Source organism: Suricata suricatta, chromosome 1, assembly GCF_006229205.1.
Source record: "Suricata suricatta isolate VVHF042 chromosome 1, meerkat_22Aug2017_6uvM2_HiC, whole genome shotgun sequence".
Taxonomy (NCBI): domain Eukaryota; kingdom Metazoa; phylum Chordata; class Mammalia; order Carnivora; family Herpestidae; genus Suricata; species Suricata suricatta.
In genome coordinates, this window is record NC_043700.1 from 26,945,967 (window position 1) to 26,972,657 (window position 26,691).

At 36.5% G+C, this 26,691-nt stretch overlaps 1 protein-coding gene across 1 annotated transcript in view; it reads left to right on the plus strand.

Annotated features, from left to right (window-relative positions):
* Positions 1-26,691, plus strand: part of WRN (WRN RecQ like helicase) — a 151,543-nt gene that overhangs the window by 41,013 nt on the left and 83,839 nt on the right. The window contains exons 2-9 of the mRNA XM_029935769.1: positions 4,773-4,909; positions 5,999-6,111; positions 10,473-10,618; positions 11,609-11,757; positions 12,611-12,760; positions 14,171-14,240; positions 20,511-20,625; positions 23,989-24,415. Coding sequence (XP_029791629.1) covers positions 4,814-4,909; positions 5,999-6,111; positions 10,473-10,618; positions 11,609-11,757; positions 12,611-12,760; positions 14,171-14,240; positions 20,511-20,625; positions 23,989-24,415 — 1,266 coding nt within the window. The 5' untranslated portion in view covers positions 4,773-4,813. The remainder of the gene's footprint in view (positions 1-4,772; positions 4,910-5,998; positions 6,112-10,472; positions 10,619-11,608; positions 11,758-12,610; positions 12,761-14,170; positions 14,241-20,510; positions 20,626-23,988; positions 24,416-26,691) is intronic.

Sequence of the window (26,691 nt, forward strand, 5' to 3'; positions counted from 1 at the left end):
ATTACCTACCTGAGGAAAATAATTGGAAGAGTTCTTTGTATTAGGCTAAGTGAAATAAGTCAGTGAGAGAAAGATATATGATTTCATTCATAGGTGGAGTTTAAGACAGAAAACAGATGAACATAGGGGAAAGGAAGGAAGAATAAGATACAAACAGAGAGGGAGACAAAATTGTAACTACAGACAACAAACTGAGGGTTGATGGGGGTGGGAAGTTGGGGATGGTGGGGAAGGTGAGTGATGAGCATTGCAGAGGGCACTTGTTGGGAAGAGTACTGGTGTTGTATGTAAGAGATGAATCACAGGAATCTATTCCTGACACCAAGACTACACTGTATGTTAGCTAACTTGACAATGAATAAATTAAAAAAAAAAGTTCTCTGAACAAACAATTGAGTCAGAACAGAGATTCAGGAAGCATAAGATGAAGGGAAGAGGAAGCTATAGTAAACAATATATATTTACATATATATTTAAATTTATAAATACATTTATATTAAAATGGCTGGTAAATTTTATAACAAGTGTTAAAATAGTAAGGATTCTTGAAATAGAAGAGCAATACTAAGTAAACTAACAGGCTGTAACTAAAACCATATCATATCAAAAAACAGTATGTGGAAGAGAGGGGAAGTGAAAGCACTCTGATTTGTCTTGGGAGGGAGAAGGACAGTGCAAATGTAGGGTCTTGGTGGGGAAGGGATATTGTCATGTTATTTTGCTGAGATAGTATGGTAATAATAGGATGGAAAAAAGTGAAATTTTGTCGTTGGTTATGGGAAAAAGTATGAATGGTAATTTTGGCCAATCAGGAAAAATGAAAAAAGAGTAAGAAGAAACTGAAGTAAGATAAATACTTAAGATGTAAGTAAGGTAGATGAAAGAGAAAACTCATGTTCTTACACTAACTGCAAATGAGATGAATTACCCTATTGAAAGACATGTTCAATTGGGCTATTCAAAACAAAAATAAAGGAAAATTAAAAAAAATCCCAGGTGTATATTGTTTAAGGGTAGTCTTTCAAAAAGTGATAAAGATTGAAAAGTAGGAAAATGGATAGGCAGGTTGATTTCAGGAAAATCCAAAGCAAACCAAATCAAAGTATATTACAGATCTTCCTTGACTTAGAACTTCCCTGATAGACCAAAAGTATTTATTTTTGTTTAAGTTTTGAGAAACAGAGAGCAAGTGGGGGAGGGGCAGAGAGAGAGGGAGACAGAATCCCAAGCAGGCTCTGCACTGTCAGCACAGAACCTGATGTGGGGCTTGAACTCATGAACTGTGAGATCATGACTTGAGCCAAAATGAAAAGTCAGACACTTAATCAACTGACCTACCCAGGCGCCCAGACCAAAAGTATTTCTTATACCTAACCTCCCGAACATCATAGCTTAGCCTAGTGTACCATAAATGTGCTCAGAACACTTACATTAGCCTACAGTTGGGCAAAAATCATCTAAAAAAAGGCTGTTTTAAAATAAAGTGTTGAATATCTTATATATTTTATTGAGTATTATACTGAAAGTGAAAACCAGAATAGTTGCATGGTAACCGAATGGTTTCCGGTGTGTTGGTGGTTTATCCACATGATGATATGGCTGACTGGGAGCTGGGGCTCACTGTTGCTGCCGAGCGTTACCACAGAGGATCATACCACACATCATGAGCATGAGAAAAAGATCCAAGTTCAAATCTGAAGTGTGGTTTCTATTGAATATGTATTGCTTTTGCATTGTTGTAAAGTTGAAGAATCTAAATCAAACCATTGTTAATTAGGGACCATCTATTATTTCAAAGAGGAATTTAAGGTCCTTTAATAATACAAGGTAAAATGTTATGAAATGAAAGAAGACTTCATTTTAGAGAAAGGTAGGTCAAAGTGGTTCATAGGCAACAAAATAACAACTAAATATATAAATTAAAACTTCTATTAATCAATGACTTGGATCTCTCATGAGAATAGCCTTTATGTGACCAGTGATTAAAATCCTCATGTATCTTGGGGCACCATGGTGACTCAAGTTAAGTGTCTGACTTCATCTCAGCTCGGATCATGATCTCACAGTTCTTGAGATTGAGTCCCATGTTGGACTCTATGGTGATAGTGTGGAGCCTGCTTGGGATTCTCTCTCCCACTCTCTCCTCTGCCCCTCGCCTGCTCTCTCTCTCTCTCTCAAAATAAATCAATAGACTTAAAAAAAATCCTCTTGGGGGTGCCTGGGTGGCTCAGTTGGTTAAGCGGCCAACTTCAGCTCAGGTCATGATCTCAAGGTTCATGGTTTGAGACCCGCATCAGGCTCTGTGCTGACAGCTCAGAGCCTGGAGCCTGCTTCCCATTCTGTGTCTCCTTCTTTCTCTCTGACCCTACCCCACTCACATTCTGTCTCTCTCTCTTTCAAAAATAAATAAATGTTTAAAAAAAATTTTTAAAAATCCTCTTGTATCTTGAGGAATTTCCCTATTAGAAACTACTCTACAACTTAATTTTCTGTATGCTTTTTATCTGTCCTGAGAACTAAGTAAATTTGACAAAGATACTAGGTTTGTAAACAAGTTTACTTTCAAATTCTTTGCCTGGAAGCATCTGAACAGAATTTTGTGTGCAAAACGAGTATTTTACATCTGAAAACTAAGCATTTTAAGATAAAACAATTTTAGTGTTACAGGTAGGGAAGAGTTATTGGAGTTTATTTCTGTTTTGGTAGTGTGAATGAATTACTTACAAAATTCCAAGATTTTGTATTTGTTTTTATAGAGTTGTCTATTATTTGCAGGAACCTCAAATTTCTGGCATTTTTGCAAATTATCTACTCTGCGTAGCAAAAACTTGTTTTTCAGCTTTATAAAAATACTTTAAGATTAAGAACAGACCATATATAAAAGCAGACTTTGAGGTCAACTTTTAACTCTCCTTTTAAGAGTTTTGAGTTTGTGACACATATAGACATATTAATAACTACTAACAGTTATAAATTGTTTTATAGTGGCTAAAACATATATTTTGTATATTTCATCTTATTACATATAATACAAGTGGTAACACCCGAACTTGAGTTGTCCATTCTGATTCAGTGATTCATAGATCTTACCTAATGTCAAAACTTTGCTAATGAGTCAAAGAATACAGTCAAGCACGAAGTGCAGATGGCAGATTCTTTTTTTGGAGGAACCCGAGACTGTCAGACACAGATTCCAAAAATGTCCTTTTCTTTTGCAATAGGACATGTTTCAGTTTTGGACTAAAAGAACAGTTTTGAGCAATGTTTGCAAAAAAACTATTTTTTTTTTATACAAAGGAAAACTGTTTTGATTTTGGAACTCCTCTGTTTTATATTCTCTTAATTATATAGTTTACTTGACTACTCCCCATTTTACAGCCATTAATTAATAAATCCATCATGTCAGGCACATTTATGATAAGCAGTCAAGATAGTTGAGCTGTATCTTGCAAACAGCATTTTTCTAGATACTCTATGCTTTTTCTAGGTATTCTATGGCATCTTTCTGCTAGTAAACGCCGTTGTTGGGTTTGTAGAGCTGCCAGCTGGTTTTAGGTCATTAATATTTTATTTATTGGGACCCATTGTTGAGGTCTTTCATTTCACCCTTTTTATTTATTTTATTTAGGTCATTAGTATTTTATTTATTGGGACCCATTGTTGAGGTCTTTCATTTCACCCTTTTCCAGTAGGGAGAGTATTATTACTAGGCTTGTTTTAACGCTTTCCTTCCTAATGTGTAAGAGTGATGGAGTTGGTTCTATTAGAAAATTTTGCTAGAGTAATCTCTAAATATTTTCCTTTATAAATTATCAGTATTCTCAGTTTTGGGGGTTCATGCTTGAGAAAATGAGCAGCTAAAATGGATAACTGCTGATACTGTATATTGCCAAGTATCAATGGGGATAACAGGCTATCCCTAAATCATAAATAGTTGCTTTGATTATTTCATATTAACATCATGTTTCATCATAAGAATCTTCAGGTATATATTCAAAACTGCTGCCCCTTTACTGGAAATTTGAGATAATAGAAATTAAGATTGGAATTGGAAAGATTTTATTAAGAACTTAAAGCTACTTTAGTATGTTAAGTCACATGAGGGTATGGATCCATTTGCCATTAACAAAAAGAATGTATCATGTTTCTATTCATTGTGTTTTCCGTAACTATTCTTGAAGTGTGGTTTACATTTGGGAAGAGTCCTCAAAGCTAGTAACAGATTTTTAAAAATATCCCCTGTGAAACTCTTATTCTTAGGGAAATTTGTTCGCTTACTAGGCCAAGAGCTTAATTAAAAAAAACAAACCCTTACTATAGAAAAGCTGTTCTCTGTCTAAAAATTCATTTTGCAGATAGACATGTGAATAAGTCCAACAGTTTGCTGAGTTTACTTAGATCCTAGGAGAGATGATACGAAAATGAAAGGTGTCAAAAATTTGTAAGAATTTATACATCCAATGATTGTCTTTGGTAGTGAGATAAAGAGAATTCTTTGAAAGGATCAAAGTCATAGAATAATAGGATTTTGAAGTTGCTAGCACCTTTGAACTTAATTAAACTGGCTCACTTATTTTAAAAAGAAATATTAAATGTATAGTTAGTAGATCTAGCATATTATATTTGTTTCCTTTTGTTTTTCAATTCTATCTCTTAAAACCTATACATGGGCCAAATGCCGTAACTTTAAATATGTATGTTTGTTTCATCAGTCATATCCACAGGCCTCTCTCTGAATTTGCTTTCAAAGATTGCACTCTATTTATTCACAGAGTAATTGTTTTTTGGAGTTTGCTACTTGAGCCTATTAAAGATGAACGAAAAAAAATTGGAAATAACTCCACAGCAGCGGAAACTTCCTGAATGGATGTCTATGCAGAATGAAAGATGTCCTGTAGAAAAAAGAAAGGTATGCAGTTCACCAGTTCTTCGGGTTTTTTTTTTTTTTTTAAGTTTATTTTTGAGAGAGAGAGGGAGAGAGGGAGAGAACGAAAGAAAATGCATGAGCAAGTCAGGGAGAGGCAGAGAGAGTAAAAATTCCAAACCCACTCCTGGAAAACTCTTGAATGTTAAGATTATGACCTGAGCGGTAATGAGGAGTCAGGCACTTAACCTACGGAGCCACCCAGGCGCCCCACCAATTCTTATTTCAGATGGGAAATTACTGTAAAATCAGTCAGTCTTCACTTGTAAACTTCACTCATTTTAATTAGAATTGCTGTTTTGTGATTGAACCAAACTAGTTATTGAATTGTAGAATGGGATTACATTTTAACTGGGTTTACAAAATAGGAATTCTTCGGGTGTCTGGATGGCTCAGTCATTTAAAGGGTCCGACTTTGGCCAGGTCATGATCTCACAGTTTGTGGGTTCAAGCCCTGTGTCAGGCTCTGTGCTGACAGCTACCTCAGAGCCTGGAGCCTCTTTTCGGATTCTGTGTCTCCCTGTCTCTCTCTGGCCCTCCCCTGCTCACTCTCTCTCTCTCTCAAAAATAAATAAAAACATTAAAAAAAGTTATAAAAAAAACCAAAATGGGAATTCTTGCTCTGTACTTCTTTTTATTGCATTTGTATGGTTGACCTTACCAGTATGTTCTGATTTAGATAATTTAGACAGTATTTACTATGGTGAATTTTTGTGGGTAGCAAGTTTAACTTTTCATAGATTCAAGATCCACCAGCCAGTCTTCAGCATTTTAAATCAACATTATTACATCTACAATACAAATATAATTACAGAAAAACTTTAATAAGATAAGTGCTCTTATGAAAATACATAGGATTACAAATATACAAATAAGCTCTTTAGAAAAATAATTTTATTATGGATGGCTCCATTGTTGCTACATTGCCCTCATGACTTCATTAAATCTCTAGAACATTAGTGATAAAACTTATAACTATAATTTGAATGCTTCACTGAACTTCATGATTTCCATGAACATTTCTTATTTAATGTGAGCTTTATTTGTGCCTTTTGGAACTTTTTTTAATTCAAGGCATCTATTCAGAAGAGTGTTTTTGAAGATGACCTCCCTTTCTTAGAGTTCACTGGATCCATTGTTTATAGTTATGAAGCTAGTGATTGCTCTTTTCTATCAGAAGATATTAGGTAAGAGATTTAAATTTCCTAGGTTCATTTGATGATAACTCTTATGACAGTATTTGTAAGTATACTGAATATTATGGTTAAGATATATTCTATAGATAATTATTTCTACATGTTGACTATCACTTGACAAGTTCAATTTTAAATTTAAAAACCCTTAAAATCACTGGCTTAATTGTGTAATGTGTCTCTGTTCATTCATAAGCCTTTCTATTTTGCTAAATTTTTGTTAACTTTCAATACTTGGGATATATAGAACTATTTTTGTCAAAGTTTGTTTGTTTCTTTTTTTTTTTTTTGAGAGACGTGTGTGTGTGGGGGTGAGGCAGAGAGAGGGAGAGAGAGGAGGCTCTATGCTATCAGCACAGAGCCCACCATGGGGCTTGATCCCATGAGTGGGAGGTCATGACCTGAGCCAAAACCAAGAGTTGGATGCTCAAATGACTTGAGCCACTCAGGTGCCCCCAGATATGTAGAACTCTTAAAGATATTGTTAATTTCATCAATGAAAAGATAAAAAAAATACAAGAATTATTCAACCTCCAAATTCCCCATTATATTTCTTTAAAAATACCAACCTAGTAATATGGAATGATGGTTGATAGTAATATGGAATGATGGTTGATCAGCTCTCTTGCATTTAGTTAGCAACAATTACAGCAAATGATCTTGAAAAGAACATTAGAAATGACAGTATTTTTTTTTAAGTTTATTTATTTATTTATTTATTTTGAGGGAGGGAGGGAGGGGGGGAGAGAGAGAGAGAGAGAGAGAGAGAGAGAGAGAGAGAGAGAAAGAGAAAACACACATGGGGTAGGGACAGAAAAAGAGGGAGAGAGACTTCCAAGCAGGCTCTGCACTGACAGGGTGCAGAGCATGATGCAGAGCTTGAACTCACAAATCATGAGATCATGACCTGAGCGGAAATCAAGTCGGATACTTCGCCACCGAGCCATCCAAGTGCCCCAACTGTTAGTTTTTTTTTTCAGTTTACTTATTTATTTTTGAGAGAGAGACAGAGAGAGTGAGTGGAGGAGGTACAGAGAGAGGGAGAGAGAGAATCCCAAGCAGGCTCTGTCAGCGTGGCATCCAATGTGGGCCTCGAACTCACAAACTGTGAGATGTTGCCCTGAGTCAAAACCAAGAGTCGGACACTTAATTGACTGAGCACCCAGGTGCCCCAGACTGTTAGTATTTAAAAAAAAATGGCTTGTTAAATTAGGACTCTGCAATGATACAATCTAAGACACTTGATGCATTTTATAAGGGGAAGTAGTGGAGAATTCAGTTCTTCTTTGAAGTTGTTTTACCTGTATTTTTTTTTTTTTAACTATTACTGTAGTGGTTAAAAGAAGCAGAGTTAAGTTTAACTATTTATTATCTCCTGATGAAGATGAATTCTAGACATAGTATTCAGGTGTCCTCACTCCTACTACATACAGTTAATTGGCCACTTTTGGGTCTCATTATATACAACAAAATTTGTCTCACAGAGAAAGTCAAATGTGTCATTTATGATTGTATATTAACTCCACCATCTTAACCTTTGTCAGTGCTATAGCATGTCATATCTGAAGGTAATAAGCGTAAGTGATTTGAGGAATGTAGTTCTGATAAATTCTGTGTGTGTATCAGGAAAGACGGGGAGGTTTGTTTTTAGCCTCTACTGGCCACCTTAAAGATTTTTGCTATCACAGGTTTTCAACAATTAGATTATGATGTGCTAGGGGCGCCTGGGTAGCTCAGTTGGTTGAGTGTCCGGCTTCAGATCAGGTCATGATCTCACAGTTCATGGGTTTGAGCCCTGCGTCAGGCTCTGGGCTGACAGCTCAGAGCCTGAATCCTGCTTCAGATCCTGTGTCTCCCTCTCGCTACCCCTTTCTCGCTCCCACCCTGCCTCTTGCTCTCTCTCTCAAAAATAAATCAACATTAAAAATAGGTTATGATGTGCCTTTCTTTCTGTAGTATGGTTTGTCTTTATCCTGCTTGGGGTTTCATTGAGCCTTTTGGATCTGTGGCTTTATAGTTTCATCTAATTTAAAAAATTTATTTAGGTTTTTTTTTCTCATCCCAGCAGCCTCTTTTCTTCTTCTAGTGGTCTCTTTACATATAGGTTGGATTGCTTCATCCTGTGTCACTGGTCACACAGCTCTCTTCCCTTTCCGTCTTTTATTGTTTCCTTAATTCTTTTTCTCTCTGTGCTTCAGTTTGAATAGTTCCTTTTTTTGAAAGTTGACTTTTTCCCTTTAGTAATGTCTGTCATCCCATCCTGTGAATTTTTTTATTTTATTGTAGTTTTCATCTCTAGAAGTTCCTTTTGTTTCTTTTTTAGAGTATCTTCCATTTTGGGTCTCACCGTATTCATGTTTTTTAAAAATATCTGAACATATTCAGCACATTTGTAATGATTGTTTTAGTGTGCTTCTCTGTTAATTCTATTACTTTAGTTATTTTTTATGAAATAATTTTTATCCTGGTAGGGGTCACATTTTCCTGTTCTATCCTAGGGGCTGGTAGTTTTGATTGGACATTGTGATTTTGCCTTGTTGAATGTTGGATTTGCCTGTTTTTCTTCGAAGAAAGGAGCTTTGCTCTGTTAGGCAGTTAAGTTACCTGAAGACTAACTTTTACCTTTTGAGCCTTATTTATTTATTTATATTTTATTTTTTAAAATTTCTTTTTGGGAGAGCACAAGTTGGGGAGGGGCAGAGAGAGGGAGACAGAGGATGTGAACGGGGCTCTGCAGTGACAGGCTGACAGCAGTGACCCCGATATGGGGCTTGAATCATGAACTGTAAGATCATGACCTGAGCCGAGGTCGAGGTCGGATGTTCAGCCGACTGACTGAGCCACTTGGTTGGATGCCCTGAGCCTTTATTTTTAAGCTTTTTTAGGGCAGGTCTTTAGAAGTCTTTACTCTGGGAATTATTTAGCCCTATAATAAGGTGTGACCCTTCTGGTGTCATTGCTGACTGCCCAGGTGATCAACAGGAGTCTCTTCTGTGACGTATCAGAACTTTAATGCCTCTTCCCTGTAGTGAGCACTAGGAATTGTTCATCTGATGATTCCCTGGCTGTTCTTTGTTCAGTTTCTTTCTTGCCTCGCTCCCTTTTCTCCAGAAACCACCCACAGCTTCCAGGGCTGCTGCGTCTTTGGCTCTGAACTCTGTCTCCCTAACTCAGTGCTCTGCTCTGGACTCCCCACCCTGTTCTGTTGTCTGGAAAGTGTTCTACATAGAAAGAGTCCTGTACTGCCTATTACTCAATGTCTGTTGTTTACCTATTTTGTCCGGTTTTCTGTTTGTTCCTTGTTACTCTATCTTGGCCCAAAGCAAAGGTTGAAATTTTTTTGTTATGTACACTTTTAATTTTTAAAAGTTGTCAAGTGGGCAAATAATACAACAAACCCCATGTTCCTCCTTAGCTTTAGCAAATCTTAATATCCATTTTTTTCAAATCTCTATTAAGAAATGTTACAGTAAAATACAGCTGAAGCCCCAGGTATGTCCTTTCTGATTCTCCGCAGCTCTGTGAGATCACTTCTATCATGAGTTCAGTGTTTAGCGTTCCCTCACATGTTGCCTGTTTTCTGTTATATCTATACTTTTTTGTTTGTTTTAGAGAGATGTAGTGGGCGTGCGAGTGTGTGCAAGCAGGGGTGGGGCAGAGGGAGAGAGAGAATCTTAAGCAGGCTCCACATCCAGTGCAGACTGCAGGCGCTCAATGTCATGACTGTGAGATTGTGACCTGAGCTGAAGTCAGATGCTTCACCGACTGAGCCCCCCAGGCGCCCCTGCAGTGAACATTCTTAAACAGAATGTCTGGGTGTGCACAAATGAGAGTTTGATATATTTATGAGAAAAACTTGCAGGTAACAGGAGTTTTGTATCTTCAGCTAAATACTCTTAAAGGCCTTTTCAAGAGGCTTTTACTAACTTAACATTCACCTGTGTATGAACAGGCCTCCTGGTAGATCCCTTTCTTTCATTTGATATTGTGAGGCTTTACTTGTTGCCAGTCATATATTTATGAAACTGTGATTAATGAACTGTTGACTAATTTGCATCTGATTTCGAGTGAGATTTTGTGTCGTCACATTATTTACTTGGATTTATTGGCCATTTGGGTTTTCTTTTGGGAATTGCTTGTTCGTATATTTCATTTTCTTTATTTTGCTGTATTATCTTTTTCTTAGAAGCTCTTCAAGGAATTTTTAATATTTTCTAGCTATTCATTTATCAGTTATTTGTATCATAGATATCTACTACCATATGTGGTTTGTCTTTTAATGTTTTTTTGAATGCAGAAGTTACGCAAAAGTTAAAATTTTAATGTATTTAATTTACACTATTTCCCCCCTTTAGCATGAGTCTGTCTGTTGGAGACGTGGTAGGATTTGACATGGAGTGGCCACCAGTGTACACCCCAGGGAAGCAGGGCAGAGTTGCACTGATTCAGTTATGTGTGTCAGAGAGCAAATGTTACTTGTTTCATATTTCTTCTATGTCAGGTTGGTATCACTTTGTTTCATTTCTAGATGGTTGATAGTTGTATTATGTCAGCTTTATCCCTACAAAATTAAGCTTTTGATTTAGCTGCTGCTTCTTTCATCACCGTATGTTCATTTATTCCTTTATTTTTAATTTCTATTAAAAAAATTCTTTTGAGGCAAATAGAGACAGAGTGAGAGCAGGGGAGGGGCAGAGAGAGAGGGAGGAACAGAATCTGAAGCAGGCTCAAACTCATTAACCGTGAGATCATGACCTGAGCGAAAGTCAGGAGTTGGAAGCTTAACCGACTGAACCACCCAGATACCCTTTTTAATTAATTAATTATTATTTTAAATTATTTGATTATTTTTATTTAGTTTACTTTTGTTTTATTATTTTTATTTTTTAACTTTAAATTTATTGAAGTATTCATTTCCCACCTGTCTCATTCATATCCCTATTTTTTAAAAAGTTTATGTATTTATTTTGAGAGAGAGAGAGAGAGCACAAGCAGGGCAGGGGCAGAGAGAGAGAGGAAGAGAGAGAATCCCAAACAGGCTCTGCCACTATCAGCATAGAGCTCCATGCAGGGCTTGGTCCCATGAAACGTGAGAGATCATGATCTGAGAGGAGATCAAGAGTCAGATGCTTAACCGACTGAACCCAGATGCCCCTCGATCCCTCTTTTGTTTAGTGTTTGCAGCATTCCCACCAGGCATTTATGTTACTCCTGTTTTAAACAGTATGAGAACTGAAATTCAGAGGAGCTACATAATCTGGAATGTGCTGCTAGTGTTAGCAGAGGAAGCAGTCACACCAGCTGCTTTTCTTGTCTTTTATCTGTCAGGACTTTGCTTTAGGTAAGAAAGAAAATTCTCAAGAGGAATGTGCTTCTGAATTTAAACTTAACATAAATATAAATTTAAATATAAACATAGAGTGTGTAGGAAATAGGAAATAAATCAATAATACTTGAAAGGCCCTATGGAAATAATAATAAAATGTTCCAGTTTTTCCTCAGGGATTAAAAATGTTGCTTGAAAATGAAGCAATTAAAAAAGCAGGTGTAGGAATCCAAGGAGATCAGTGGAAACTTCTAAAGGACTTTGACATCAAATTGAAGAGTTTTGTGGAGCTGACAGATGTTGCTAATGAAAAGGTAGGCATAAGGTATGCACTTGTGATGAGCCTGGTATTAAGTGGTGATTCACCCTATTATACACCTGAAACTAATATTACGCTGTATGTTAACTAACTGGAAGTTAAATAAGAAACTTTAAAAAAAAGGGGTAGATATAATACATATATTATTTTCATAAAGAAGATAAGTTTGTGTTTCACAGAATGTCCTGTCTGTCTGAATGTTAGATATTTTGAAAAAAGTAATTTAAACCGTATGTTATTATAACAGTAAAGAAGTCCCAAATGAATATTCCATCTGCAGTTCTAACCCACCGCTTTAGCTCAGTTGCTTTAGGCTAGCTCCACCACCCACGCTGCCCCCATTTAGTATGCTTTCACTTTGTTTCATGTATTTGCAAATTTAAGTATTATAAGTTTTTCTCTTTGATCCATTTATGCCAGTATTTTTTTTTTAGGGAAAGCATAATGTAGCTTTTGTGGAATGATGCTTAGTGGAAGTTTGGCCATCAATTCCATCGCCCTTATTTCACATATTTCATTAATGCAATCATTAGGTTGATTTCTCATGTTTGGCCAAGTATTCATTGGACTGAGTAGAAAGCCTCCCATCCTATCCAACTTTTTTCCATGAACAATACTTTTATGGTCCAAGAATTTTAATACCTTTATTGGGGAAATTCCAGAGTTAAATTCTTATTTTAAGGACTGCAAATGAGGTTTTTAATGACGGGAAGTTTATCAAGGACCATCTTTGCTATATTTTAGTATAATGTTTCCAACTTTATTTGTGGCTTGGTCAGTTGGTGGTAACTAGGAGTACCTGGAAATAGAAATAATTTTTTGCAGTGTTGATCTTTCATTACTTGTAGCTGAAATGTAAAGAGACCTGGAGCCTCAATGGTTTGGTTAAACACCTCTTCGGCAAACAGCTTCTGAAAGACAGATCTATCTGCTGTAGCAATTGGAGTAATTTTCCTCTTACTGAGGATCAGAGACTATATGCAGCCACTGATGCGTATGTATGTACCAGAATTCTTTAGACTGTGATGGATTTTTTAAACTTTGTAATAAATCACTGTAGAAAAATTTTGTTGTAACAGTTGTATAAACTCAACTCAAATGTTTGAAATCAGATTGGCATTAAAAATGCTTAAGAAGACATTTAGTGAAACTGTTAATTCTCAATATTAATTAGCAAGTACCAATCAATAGACTGTTCAGTGCTGGTAGTTTTAATTGTCATGAAGCCAAAATAATATCCAATTTATATGTAAAAAATGTAATCTCTCTGAAAACACGGAAGGGTAATAAGCCCAGGCTGAGCAAACAACAAATGGTATTGATGATGTATTTGATTTATAAGCTGCTTCAGAATAAAAATAATTATAGTTTCTATATTGAAACTGGCCATATTTCTTATATTTATATTTAAAATGTGCTAAAAATTTAGGAAAATTGCCTCCAAATTTAGCTTTCCACTGCTGTTAGTCAGATGTATTTTCATATTTACACATTTGTACATCCTGAAATTTGGACTTATCTTTATGTGTAGCATTGTTTTTTTTTTCAAGAAATATATTTTATGTCACAGTAGATTTCTTTTTCCCTAATTTATACTTTTTTATATGAATATCTTGTTTTCCTTTTTGCAACTATTTTTAGACATGGAGACAGCCTTTTTTTATAAGCAAAAAAATTCAGTTCTGTCAGGAAATAGGGTGGTAATTTGCCTTTATGTTCTATTAATAAAGTTTTGTTTTTGTTTTTTTGAGAGAGAGTGGGGAAGCACAGAGAGAGAGGAGACAGGATCTTAATCAGGCTTTGTGCTGACAGCAGTGAGCCTGATGCAGGACTTGAACTCACAAATCGTGAGATCATGACCTGACCAGAAGTCAGACGCTCAACCACTGAGCCACCCAGGCGCCACCTCCCCTTTGTGTTCTGTTAAAAAAAAATTGTAAAACTTCTTGAGCAAGTTCTGTAGCATTTTTATTCATGATTATTCAGTGTGATTTGGTTCTTCCTCTTAACAGTGCCTTTGAAGGAGTGCTGTTTGTATGTATGTATGACATTCACAGCTGATTTAGTGAAGTGTGGGGAAGTGGATCTCTGTTGTCAGAATAGATTTCTTTTACTTGATCATATTTTGTTGGAGTCTACTTACAAGTTATTTGATTTCGATAACTTTATAATATTGAACATTAAAAAATAAAAACTTTAAACTTATTTTAAGGCACAAGCCACTTTCTCCATTCTCATAATTAGTATGGTGATTTAATGAAGACATAAGTCTGTATGTAACATAATAAATTTAATGCAGCTTTTTGGATGCTTTGGGAGTCTCTGTTGTGCATTTTTCTAAGATGGGACGTATAGTTTCATTTTGGTTACTTTTAGCATAGGCTTCACTTTTCTGTTTTTTTTTATAGGCTGGTCTCATCATTTATCAAAAATTAGAGAATTTAAGGGATGCTGTGCAAATGTTTGCTATAAAAAAAGGTATGTGACAATCTAAAAATAAAAGATAAAATTTGAATGTGCTTTTTTGAGAGGTTTCTCTCCAAAAAGTCAGTATTCACATGCATGCAAACTATTTAGTATTGTTACAGCCTCTCAAGGGTCGGAGCCATGTTGATATTAGGGTGTGAGGTCTGTCTGGCCAGGGATTAGAGTTTAAGCATTTGCCACCTTGTCACATTGCACTTCATTAGGCTTCTTTAGCTGGGGCTTTGTGGCTTTGATAATATCAGTGATACAGCCAGTTATCTCCCAGTCTGGAGATGATACATCCTTGCTATAAATATTTAAAGTGTACCAGTTACTTTGTAGTGTCCTGGTTTAAATTTCTAAATTTTCTCTAGAGTAGGATAACCGTTGTGTTTCTCCCAAAAGAGTGGCCATTTTGTTCAACTTCAATGCTTTTCTCAGACGTCTGGATAGATCAGCAATAGCAGACCTACGTGCAGAGAGGGAAGAGGTGGGCATCTATGTCACAGAAGCCAAAGGGGAATCTGTGCCACATGACTTGAGATTTACATGGTTCTCCATGTTTGAAATGTAGATGATAGAGATGGAATATTCAAAGCACCTATATTGATTTATATAGAGTTATTATTCCTATTCTTGTAGCTTCTTTGGAGATTTAAAATAGTTGTGTTTAAGGTGTTAATTAAAATAGTGATTTTTGTTAAATAAGCTTAAAGAGATGGCATAACCTCCTTATTTAAAATTATATGGTACTCTTGAGGGGTCCCTGGGTGGCTCAGTTGGTTGGGCGACCGACTTAGGCTCAGGTCATGATCTCATGGTTTTTGGGTTCGAGCCCCGTGTCAGGCTCTGTGCTGATAGCCTGGAGCCTATCTTCAGATTCTGTGTCCCTCTTTCGCTCTGCCCCTCACCTGCTCGTACTGTCTCTAAGAATTAAAAAGAAACACATTAAAATCATATGGTACTCTTTATATTTGCCATTGAGAATGGATCCATATCCTCTGTGGTAGACCCTCCTTCTTTACCTATGAAGGTAGAAGACTCCTGACGCTTTTTCTTTTCCCGGAAAGCCACTTCTGATGAGTGCTTGCTGACTCTTTATAGCCAAAGATACTGTGGCTAGAAATTATCTTGATTAGCTGAGCACATGATATGTTTTGAAGGTGATGTGGTGAACAATATAGAACTGATTTAAATCTTCACAGTTCAACCCAACAGAGGGGATTCATGGTTTTTTGATTCTGTGGTTTGCAGAATTACTTGCTGGTAATGCTTCTTCCAATTTTGTCTCCAATTAAAATGTTTCCAAGAAGTGTGTAAGATATTTCTTAAGTAACATATATTTATATCATTGCAATGCTGCATTCTTTGACCCTCACTTTTATTCTTTATTGCATTATATGTGTGCCTATCTTGTGACATCTGAGGTGAACTGTTTTGACAAAGATCCTACTGAATTGTAATGAAGATTACTACTCTTTCTTTTTTCTCCCTCCCTGCCTTCCTATTATGAAGCCAGAGTTATCAGCCTTATCGTCCTTTAAGTTCCCCGGTATACTTATAGATGATACTTTCAAATGACACCTTTTGGTTATAGGATGGTGTTTCTTCTTCTTTTTTAAGAATTAAAGTGGATTATAACATCAGGAGATAAAAGGATATTTGTACATTGTTTCTCACTGTTAAAACATTAGCTTATCCCTGGATGGTAGCTAATAGACACTAAACGATATAGCAGGTAAAAATGCACTTATTCATTAAGAATTGTTGACCACTTGATGATGTGGGGATACAGTAGTGAGCAAGACAGTTACGATCTGCTTCCTGAGAGGGAAACCTACACTTTTTAGGGGATATAGAGATGAACGAAAAAAAAAAAAAGGCAGTTGCAGTATAGGAAGAGAAGTCTTGGGATGTGAAAAAACAAGGCACTTTGGTTAGCACGTAGCAGAGCTGTCGAATGCATATGTGGAAGTATTGCAGTGTTTCCTGGAGAGAGCGATGTTTCCGGAAGCCCTGAAATAGGAACAGGAGTTAGAGAGCTGAAGAGTAGAGGAAAAGTGTCACAGGCACAGGGAATAGCAGGTGCAGAAAGAGATCATAGTGTCTATAGGCAACTGAAAGTAGTTCACTATGGTGAGCTGTCAAGTGTGACGGAGTGAGGGATGAAGGGGCAGCAGAACAAGGGGAGCAGATAGACCATGTTTACAGTAGGAGTTTACATTTCCTCCTAAGAATTATTGAGAGTTTTAAACAGAAGAGTGGCATGAATTACATTAAAAAAAAAGAATAATTTGGGCTCTAGAGTAGAAAATGGATTGTGGGAGGGCAAGGGTCATAGTGGGAAAACTTGCTAGGAGGCTGCAAGAGCAATCCAAGGGGAAGGAGGTGGTGGCCTGGCTCGGATGGTTGTATTGAGGATGGAGAGAAGGACGTAGATTAAAAACACACTTAATAGAGCAGTAGAATCAGCAGAATTCGGTGTGACGATAAGAGCCATGTATCAAGGACCATTCCTATGTTGTTGGCATGAGCGACAGGGATGAAAACCATTGAAGAGAAGGAGCAAGATTTGGAGCTGAGGAGTCACACAGCTGATAGTAGATGTCTTAAAGGGCGGAGGGCAGTGAGCTAGCAGGTGTGGGCGGCCCTTACATAGCCAGGCTGTATCTCAGAGGATAGTTTTAGTTAGAGATGAAGAATTGAGAGAGATAAAGAACTGGGACTAAGAATTTTGAGGAACTCTCAGTGTTATATACTGTTTGCATGGTGGAGGGGACAGTGAAGGACTTGCCATAGACAGAGGAGGAGATTAGGAGGTTTGATGTGCAGAACACCCAGCGAAGAGCATGTTTTAAGTAGGAGGAGCTATCATCAACTGTTTTACATTCTGCTGAGAGTTTGAGAAATTGGAGGATTTAGAATTAATCACTTGGCAACATGGCAATTGTTTGTAACTTTTTTTTACTCCGGCAGCTTTGGTGTCCTGGGTGACAAAAGAGTATTCCAGGGAGAGAGTAGTTATTTGTGCCATGTGCTGCTAAAACAGAAAAAGGTCCCCAGGCTTTGGTAACTAGAAAGTGCTAAACCATAGCACAAGCAGAATGATGGGAATGGAAATCATATTAACGTGAGAGAGGATGGAGGAGTTATTAGATCTAAGGAACATGAGGAAGCATGTGTAAACAACTTTGTTTAGAAGATTGGTTTGGAAAGGGGATATTCATTCGCTCATATTACATATTTGATTGGTGTTTATTATGGGTCAGGTACAGTTCCAGTTGGTGGGGAAAATGCACTGAACACATGAGACCAAGCCTTCACTTTACTTCACAGAAATGAGGGAATGAGCCATGTGGATATCTGAGGGAAGAATGTAGCAGTCTTCGGGGAAAGAGCTAAGTGTCTGAGGGTGATTGCTTGCCTTATTTAAGGAACCACAAGGATATGTTGTCGTTAAGCATCTGAGTTCGGCTCAGATCCTGATCTCACAGTTCGTGAGCTCAAGTCCCACATCCTGTGAGCCTGAGTCCCACTTCAGGTGAATATGAGCCCCACTTCGGCTAAAACACTGGCCCTAGGTGAGGCCCACTTCTCTCATCCTGTCTCTGCCCCTCATGAAATTCTCTCTCTCTGCCCCTAGCTTACTTGTGCCCTCTCTCTCTTTCTTGCTCTCTCAAAAAAAAAAAAAGGACCGATGAGGATAACTGAAGTGAAACGAGTAAGGGTGAGAGTGGTAGGAAATGAGGCTAGAAAAGTAGCTTGGGCCAGATCCTTTAGGACCTTAGAGGTGGTGGATGCATATTTTATGAATTAAGAAATACAAAGTAGAGTGATGGGAACCCCTGAGAGGGTTTGGAGCAGGAGAATGATATGCTTAAATTTTAATTTAGAAGGTTTTTTTTTTTTTTTTTTTTTTTTTATGAGGGGGCTGATATATAAAAGGGCAAGTGATTAGGCAGGGAAGTCTACTAGGCTGCTATAATAGTCCTAGCAGGAGATGACAATTGTTTGGATTAGGCTGGTAGCAGTAGAGATGGTGGGAAGTGGTGGGTTGTGTATATGGTTTGAAGGCATACATTGTGAAGGATTTGCCAATGAATTCTCTGTAACAGGTGAGATGTGGAGACTGAGAGGACAATTAAGATATTTTCATTGGATCAGTTGAGTGAATGGAAGGATCAGTTATTGTGGGAAGGTCATAGGAAGAGTAAGCTTGGGTGAGAAAATTCCAGATTACAGTTTAGGATATGCTATGTTTTAGATGCTTATTGATATCCAAGAAGATACTGCAGTTGGAAGTGTGACTTGAGTTCAGTTAAAGTAGTGAAATGAGATAAGATGAAATAGAGATTGAATAGAGAGGAAGCCTAAATATTGATGTCAAGGGCACACGCACATTTAGAGATCAGGAAGAGGAGGAGGGAGCAGCAAAGAGGAACGGAGAAGGGCGGTAAGGGTGGACAGAGGGAAAGAGGGGTAGTGTCTGGAAGCCAAGTGAAGAATATGTTTATAAGGAAGAAGAAGTTACCAGCTGTTTTAAATACCTCTGAGTTTTGAGGGCGGTGAGGAACTAGACCCAACAATTAGACTTGACAGTGTGGAGACCAGGAACCTTTCCCAAAGCAGCTGTACTATACAGGTTGGGGTGGAGGCTTGGTTAGAGACTGCTTACGAGATAATAGGAGTCGAAAATTGGAGACTGTGTGTGGACAACTCTTTCATAGAATTTTGTTATAAATAAGAGAAGTTCTGTGAATACCAGACTCATTAGCAGATGGGGGTGGGCAGATGAGATTGTTTTCTTTTTCTATTTTCTTAGCGTAATGAGAGGTGAAGTTGTTCCCTGAGCAAAAGGAGGGGCAAGCAGATGTTGGAGGCTTGGAGAGAAAGGGGTATGAAATGGTCATCTTGATAATAGGAGACTGGGAAATGTAGAATAATTAACAGTCATTTACTTGAGGGTTCAGTGGAGATTTGTGTTATGAATTTAAAGCAAGCTGAGTCATCATGGCTGGGTTTTATTTTCTTTTATTCAACTCTTTGAGTATAGGCATCAAGGAGGTAAAAACAAAAAACAAAAAACCCCAGCAACTGGGTTTAATTAGGGTACGGGCTTTCCTAGATAAGTACCATGGAGGGTGGAGGGAGCAAAAGAGGTGAGAGCCGAAACAGGCGAATGATTACTATAAAAGGGGTGAGAAAGGAAAAAGAAGACAAGGTTGGGAATGCAGGTGGGAAGGATAGTGTGTAAAGAAAATATGGTTCTGCAAGTGTGAAAGAACACTTGTATTGGCATTCTGGAAAGAAAGCCAGCGTGCTGGTGTGTGGAAGGTGGAATGCTCACAATTAGAGTTTGGAAGTAGTGACTTCATTGGCAATTATAAGGTCAAATGACTGTAGGAATGGGCGGCTGAGGTCAGGTGAGGAAAGGATTGTTGGGAGTGGAAGGATCAGTGCCCTGGGAAGACTGCACTTTTAGGTGGAGCATCTGTGAGTGTTAAAATCACTAGGAATTACCACAGCAGTAGTACTCTTCATAAGGTAGATTACTGTTCATTAAGGTAGATTCATAGAAATTTGCTGAATACATGCATACAGACCATGAACCCCAGGCATTAACACCTTCAGTGGATGAAAGGTTGTGATTTTGAGGTCACAAGGTACAGCAAGCAGGAGTAATAGCAGATGGTGTAATCCTATGTCACATGCCTCAGAGGAGCTTGGCTCCTTGACAAGAGAAGATGGGGAGGAAGTGTAAGAAAGTCTAAGCAGGAAGGGCTTGGGAAAGGAGGGCAGGTGTGGCGTTGATTGGGAATGTTGTCCCAGGTAGAATGAAGCCGAGAGTTTGGAAGATGATTGCTGATTGGAAAGGCTTTTTATTTTATTTTGGTCCTGGCTGATAACCAGGGAAATGAGGAATGGCTGTTGGCTAAGGTTATGTTTACCAAACTATTTTTCATAAGCCCACACGGTGTTATGCTGATTTCTGATCTTGAAATAGTGTAGATGGGTTCAGGCTCTCATTTCTACCTTCTTCTGATCGGGTTGATAACCACTTGTAACATGTATGAATATAGATCATTTGGAATTTATTCTACAACTTAAGTAGTAAAAGTTTGAAAGGGATGTAAAGTGACTGAGGTGATGTGTGGAGATAGGATAAGAAAGTCCTTTTGTTGGAACTCACAGAAAGAAGAGGAAAATGTGAGCCCTTACACTGTTTAAATAAATGTCTCTGCTTTGTGGTTTGAAAATTAACATTGATTCTTCTTTTTCCAGAAGAAGAAATGCTACCCAGTGATGTGAAGAAACAATTGACTTCAATATCTGAGGAAATGATGGATCTGGCTAAGCGTCTTCCTGACACTGTGCAAAAATTGGAAGATCCACAGAGGTTAAATATTATCTGTTTTTACCAATTGTGTTTGTTCTTACTGCACCTTCCTATTTATAAAGAGTTACTGTTCATTAAGGTAGATTCATAGAAATTTGCTGAATACATGCATACAGACTGATCTGTAAATTTGAGAAATATCTTTTCAGTTGTTAAATTGCAGATCAAAAAGCTTAAGGCTTTTCTGTCTGCTTTGTAGGATGTTTTATGAAACAAAGTAAAAATTCAGAAGTTCACAGAAAAGAAAATATTTTAGATTCAATGTTGTCTTTTTCTTTTGTTTATGGGCCTCTTTCATTTAATTATGTTTACAGTTTAGTCACCTAAAATGTATAAATGAAAACAATTTTTCTATTTAGTCGCTTTATTTTTCTGGTTTTTATCTGATTATTAAGTAGGAATTCTACCTAATTAGGACACTGTTAGAACAAAAGGCATTCAGGCTCTTTCAGGGACCAGGCCTTGTGGGAGCCTTAATTGCTGACTGACTGCCTCTAACACCATGGATGCTCCCGAACACTGAATGATTACAATGTAGGGATATAAGATTGAGGCAAAAATACTTTGTAGAAATGTCAAGCAGTTAGTTGAAAAAGAATTCTGATTTTGACAAAATGCAATGTTAATGTCTTTTTTGGCAATGAGACTTGTGATCGATGTTGATTCTGATATTTCAAAATATTCAGCTCTTTCTTCAAAGTCCTTTTTCCCCCTAGTTTGTTTTAGTGGTGTTTATGTAACTGAGAATTTCTGAAAGACCTAACTGTCCAATGGGAATAGGTACCAGTAGAGCCATTTCATATTCAATTTTACATTTTCCCCTCCATGAATGAAAAATAACCAATGTTTACATGATATTTACATGTATTTCAGATTTTTGTTCTAGCAGTTAGACTATCTTTTAAATGTAAATTATGTCTTGTTAATACTTTGCTTTGTAATAACAAGGCTACATAAATGTTCTTAAAACATGAGAATGGGAAATACTGGATTCACTTTTAGTAAAGAAAGATCTTGTCAAGTTTCAGTGTCAAGCAAGGACTAGTTACATTTCTTATTGTAGGTTCTTTGTAAGAAGTCTGCATAATACCCAACTTCCCAAATTACACCTCAGAACCAAGGTGGAGCAAGAAAGGCCTCTGAATGCCAAAATACATGCCCTAACTATGAATTCAAACTCACTTAAGTGCATTTTCAGTGGAGTGCATGAGGCCCATTAAGAGCCTATTTGCTTTTTGTTAATAGATACAATTTGATAAGCTTGGATATCCAGTTAAAGTGAGAACCAGGTCTGGATAAGGAAGGGTACGCACATGACCACATCTGGAAGTTAAAGCTGGCAGTCTGTCAAAGAGTGGACAAAGCTATAAAAATTAGAAGTGAGATCTTTAAAAATAGTTTTGAGTTTTGTTACAGAAGGGGACAACTTTATGGTTCAGTAGACCTGGAAGGTATTGAATTGTACAATACTTTAGTTGTTGATTTAAATTCATTATATATCTCTTTTATTGCTCTCATGTCCTTGGCATTCTGTTGGGTGCTGAGGCTTTCTATAGGGCACTAATATGCATAATAACAGTCCTAAGAAAGAAGGAAGGGTATATTATGCCTTACTGAAGAAGACAGCCTTTGATATTTGTTAAAGTAAATAGTTACCTCACCTGAGACATGCCATTCTCTGATGTTAGCACAGAATAAATAAGCGCTTATAGTCTTGTCAGTCTGTATGTCGCTGTTGCTGTATTTGTATGTTATAACACTACCATGCATTTAACAATTAAATGGTGTCACATATCTGTTTCTCCTACCTGTTCACGTGCAGTTCTCATACTTGAATACCTGAGTACAATGCTAACTGTTCTCTGTAAGATTTGAACAGTTTTAGAATGTTAGAATTAGTGAGTTTTTAGGTTTTGACTCTAATTTTGATTTTGTTTGTATCATGTACAAGTAGACTTGTCAACTTAAGTTTGAGCCCAAGTTTTGGGCTATTTTTAGCCTGGAAAAAAAAAAATCAGGAAACAACTCAGCATTTTTGTGAGTTTATTCCCATAAATCACCAAACTTTTATTCAGATCATCAATATAAAACTTTAAGCCATGTCAGATTTTATTAAGTATTAATTTCAATACAGAAGAATTAGCAGAGCTAAACAATAGTGTTAATTAAATAGTAAAAATGTCTCTTTGTATATGCTCTTTTTTCTCCCTCTAACTTCCACTTTTCTGAAGTAACTAAAACTGTCTTAATAAACCCTATAACCATCAGACAAGATAATATGTCTCATTTTACACTCTAGGGGAGCCTGAGTGGCTTAGCCGGTTAATTGTCTGAATTTGGCTCAGGTCATGATCTCATGGTTCATGAGTTCAAGCCCTTATTGGGCTCCATGCTGGTGGCATGGGGGTTGCTTGGGATTCTCTCTCTTCTCTCTGCCCCTCCCCTGCTTGTGTTCTGTCAAAACAAATAAATAACCTTAAAAAAAGACATTCATATCATATTTATTCATATACAACTTCTCCATATTTTCTTACTTGTTTTATGCCAATTGATGGGAAGACTTTTTCCTTTTCCAAAGATTGTGTCTAGTTTTGTGATTATTGAACATGCAGAACAGCATAATTTTTTAATTATAACATAAACAGTTTTATGTGTTACAGTTGGGACTAGTAATTGGTCAGCATATTGAAAAAATTAAGACACAGGATCATAAAAATTTTTTAAATTTAACATATTAGTATATATTTGTTTCCCAGTCTTTTCTTATTCGTCATAGCCTTTTCATTAAATGCAGGAGTGCGCTTTGCTGTTCCTTATGCAAGGCACACCCAGGATGTATCATCTGCGATGGGAGTGAAAACTTAAGACACTTGAAACATTCTGAACGCAGAGTTCTAGGAGTTTTTAAGATTTCTCCTCCAAACTTTTTTGGTTGTTTGGCTATAGTTAATGAAACAGAACTTTTTTTTTTTTTTTTTAAAGGAAACTTGCATCTTTTGGCATGTTCAACTTAAAAACTTTTTTTTGATGGTTATGTATCAGTGATTTGACTTACATTTCATTAAATTAACTGCCACAGAAAGTATAACTGGCATAACTAGCTTGGGACTAAACACTATTGACACTTAGTCAACAAGCATATTAGCATGTTTGCTTAGTACGTGTCAAGTTAAATACGGAAATGCCTTAAGTACTAGAGAGTACCCCACAGCTATAAGCAGATAGTGTAGTAGTTATTAGGGAACAGAGACTCCCTAATAATTAATCCAATTGGTTGGTTAGAAAACTTGTGCGTATTAAAGAACATTAACGACTCATAGTTATTGCAGTTAAAGTTGAATGACCTTTTCTTAATTTTTTTAGGATTTCTACACTATTAAATGACATTTCAGAAAATCTGTATTCACTGAGGAAGATGATATTTGGTTCAACCGAAACTGAACTGAGGCCCAGCACTAATTTTCACTTATCACCAATGGAAGATTCAGCTGCTGATGAAGCACAACAGAAACAATTTGGAGAACATAGAATTTTTACTGAAGTTAAAGATGAGACATGGGACACAACGCTTGATTATTTAATTAAACACGATGAGGAAAATGTACTTGGAAATGAAGTAAAACAGAGAGAAGATGGGCTTGAAGAAGGAAAAGAAGAAGACGATAAGTTGAGAGAGAACACAGAAAGAATTTGTTGGAAGTCATTAGATATTACAGAATATGAACTACAGATTTTGGAGCAGCAGGCTCAGGAAAAAGTTCTTAATGAAGTTACTTGCAGATCTCCTGAGGTATTAAAAAAAGAGAAAACAGTTTTCATTCATTACTAGGGGGTTGCTGATTTTTTTCTGTAAAAGGACAGATAGGAAGCATTTTAGGCTTTGCAGACCACAGGTTCCTGCTGTAACTATTCAGCTCAGCCAGTTTAATGTGAAAGCAACTATAGATAGAAATGAACACATGAGCTTGTTTGCATTTCAAGTAAAACTTTACTAACAAAACAAAAAGCTGAATTTGACAAAACAGATCTAGTTTGCTGCTTTTGACTGGGGATAATAACTTATGTCTTAGAATGAAAAGATTTTAAGGTGTCAGTACGTGTTTGCTGTACTTTGCTATTAGCATTTCTCCTGATTTTTATATACTAGATACCTCTATATCTTCGTAGATGTCATACAGACCTACTAGTGTTTACTCTTCCAAACTTGATTTTGGAAGTAGTTTTATTTCCTCATACAGATTTTTTAACTTGCTGTTATAAGAGGGTTTCTAATAAACTGATATTTTTGCTTGACACTACCCTTTCCTGGCATCCGGAGAGTCTGTGACCTGTTTTTTTCTTAATATATTGTAAACATTCTATATTCTCTGTCAATTTCATGTTTAGATTTCTTATTAAGTTCTGATCTGATTAATTTGTGAGATAATGTTTTTCTCCTGGCTAAGTTAAGGATATTTTTTGAAATAATGAAGTTGTATTAAAGAAATCTTTGTGTTTCTTTTATTGTAAAGACAAACCATAAAAAGAGACCTCATACAGCCTATACTTTTGCATTTGTTTTTCATTAGTTTAGGAAATTACCTATGATGTCCATATTTGGTAGAATTTTATTCATTTTATTTTGTGATAATGAAGTTTTAAGTTCTTAAAATTAAATTTCAAAGTCACTTAATAAGGTTATTTCTCTTTTCAGTTTTCTAATGGCAATCAAAGTCTTAGTATTTGAGAACTTCTGTATTTGGTAGTTATATTAGTAATCACTTCTACCAGTATACTAATGCATTTTAATTTAAAGTGATTTTCAAGGGGCGCCTGGGTGGCTCAGTTGGTTAAATGTCCACCTCTTGATTTCAGCACAGGTTGTGATATCTTGGTTGTGAGATCAAGCCCGATGTGAGGCTCTACGCTGGGCACGGAGCCCGCTTAAGATTCTCTCTCTCCCTTTTAATGTGCACGCACTTGCCATTCCTCCCCCCCCTCAAAAAAATGAAAAAAAAAGTTTTCAAGCTATTCTCCCACCAACCACTTGTAAAATGATTCCCTTTTTAGGAAATATCTTTTGCTAATGTCTACACCAACCTTTAACTTTTTGGAAATTTCTTATTAGCTATACATTTTAAGATGATAGATTTCATAAAATAATATCAAAGTATCAAATTTAATGATCTCACTGTCGTCTTTTACCCCAATTATTACCATTCTTATATCCTTATTGTGTAATAATCATTAGTAATTTTTTATTTATTCATTGAAGACTATTTAAAAGGGTAAAATAGTAAAAGACTTTTTTTCTTTCTATAAAACTTATTTTAAAATCCTTTTTTAAGACTTAATTTTTGCAGGTTGATTATGGCTATGCTTCCTTTTCCTACTTCCAATTTAAAGATTAGACTTTTTTTGGTCCTTCTACATTTCTTCTGTGCAGGTTCCCATACTGTTGGACACTTGCTTCCTGGGGATTGGCAAATTATTGTAATGTTTCCTCACATCCAGACATTGGCAATTTATGAATAAATAACTTATCTGACACTTTTTCAACTATATGTCGATATTGTTTGTAAAAGTGATTACTTTAAGAATATTATTACAGTCTTAGTGGCTTTTTGTGAGCTCTTAAAATCAGTGGATATAAAAGAACAACTGTTGATCCTGGAATAGAATAGAATAGAATTTTTCAACATTGTAAAGAGGTTCGAGTACGCAAGTAGGGAAACACAGTTTGACATTGTTTAGCCATTATTGAATGTGTCACTTTGTACTCACTTTTAGCTTGGGGAGGGATTATTTCAAATGCTTGTCTGTCTTGTCTATCTTTCTGATTATATTTCTTTCTCCTTTTCTTTGGCTCTTTGTTTCTTTCTTTGTATTTGTTTATTATTCCTTCTTTCTCTCCTTTACCATCCTCTTTCCCTTTCTATCTATGTGTCGTATGTGTCATGTTTAATAAATTTATCTATTAGAAAAGAAGAGGAAGTTGTCTAAAGCTATCTCATGTATAATAACTTTATTTTGTAGAAAACAGGGTATTGAGTTAATTACATTGGAAAATTAATGTTTGAAATACTA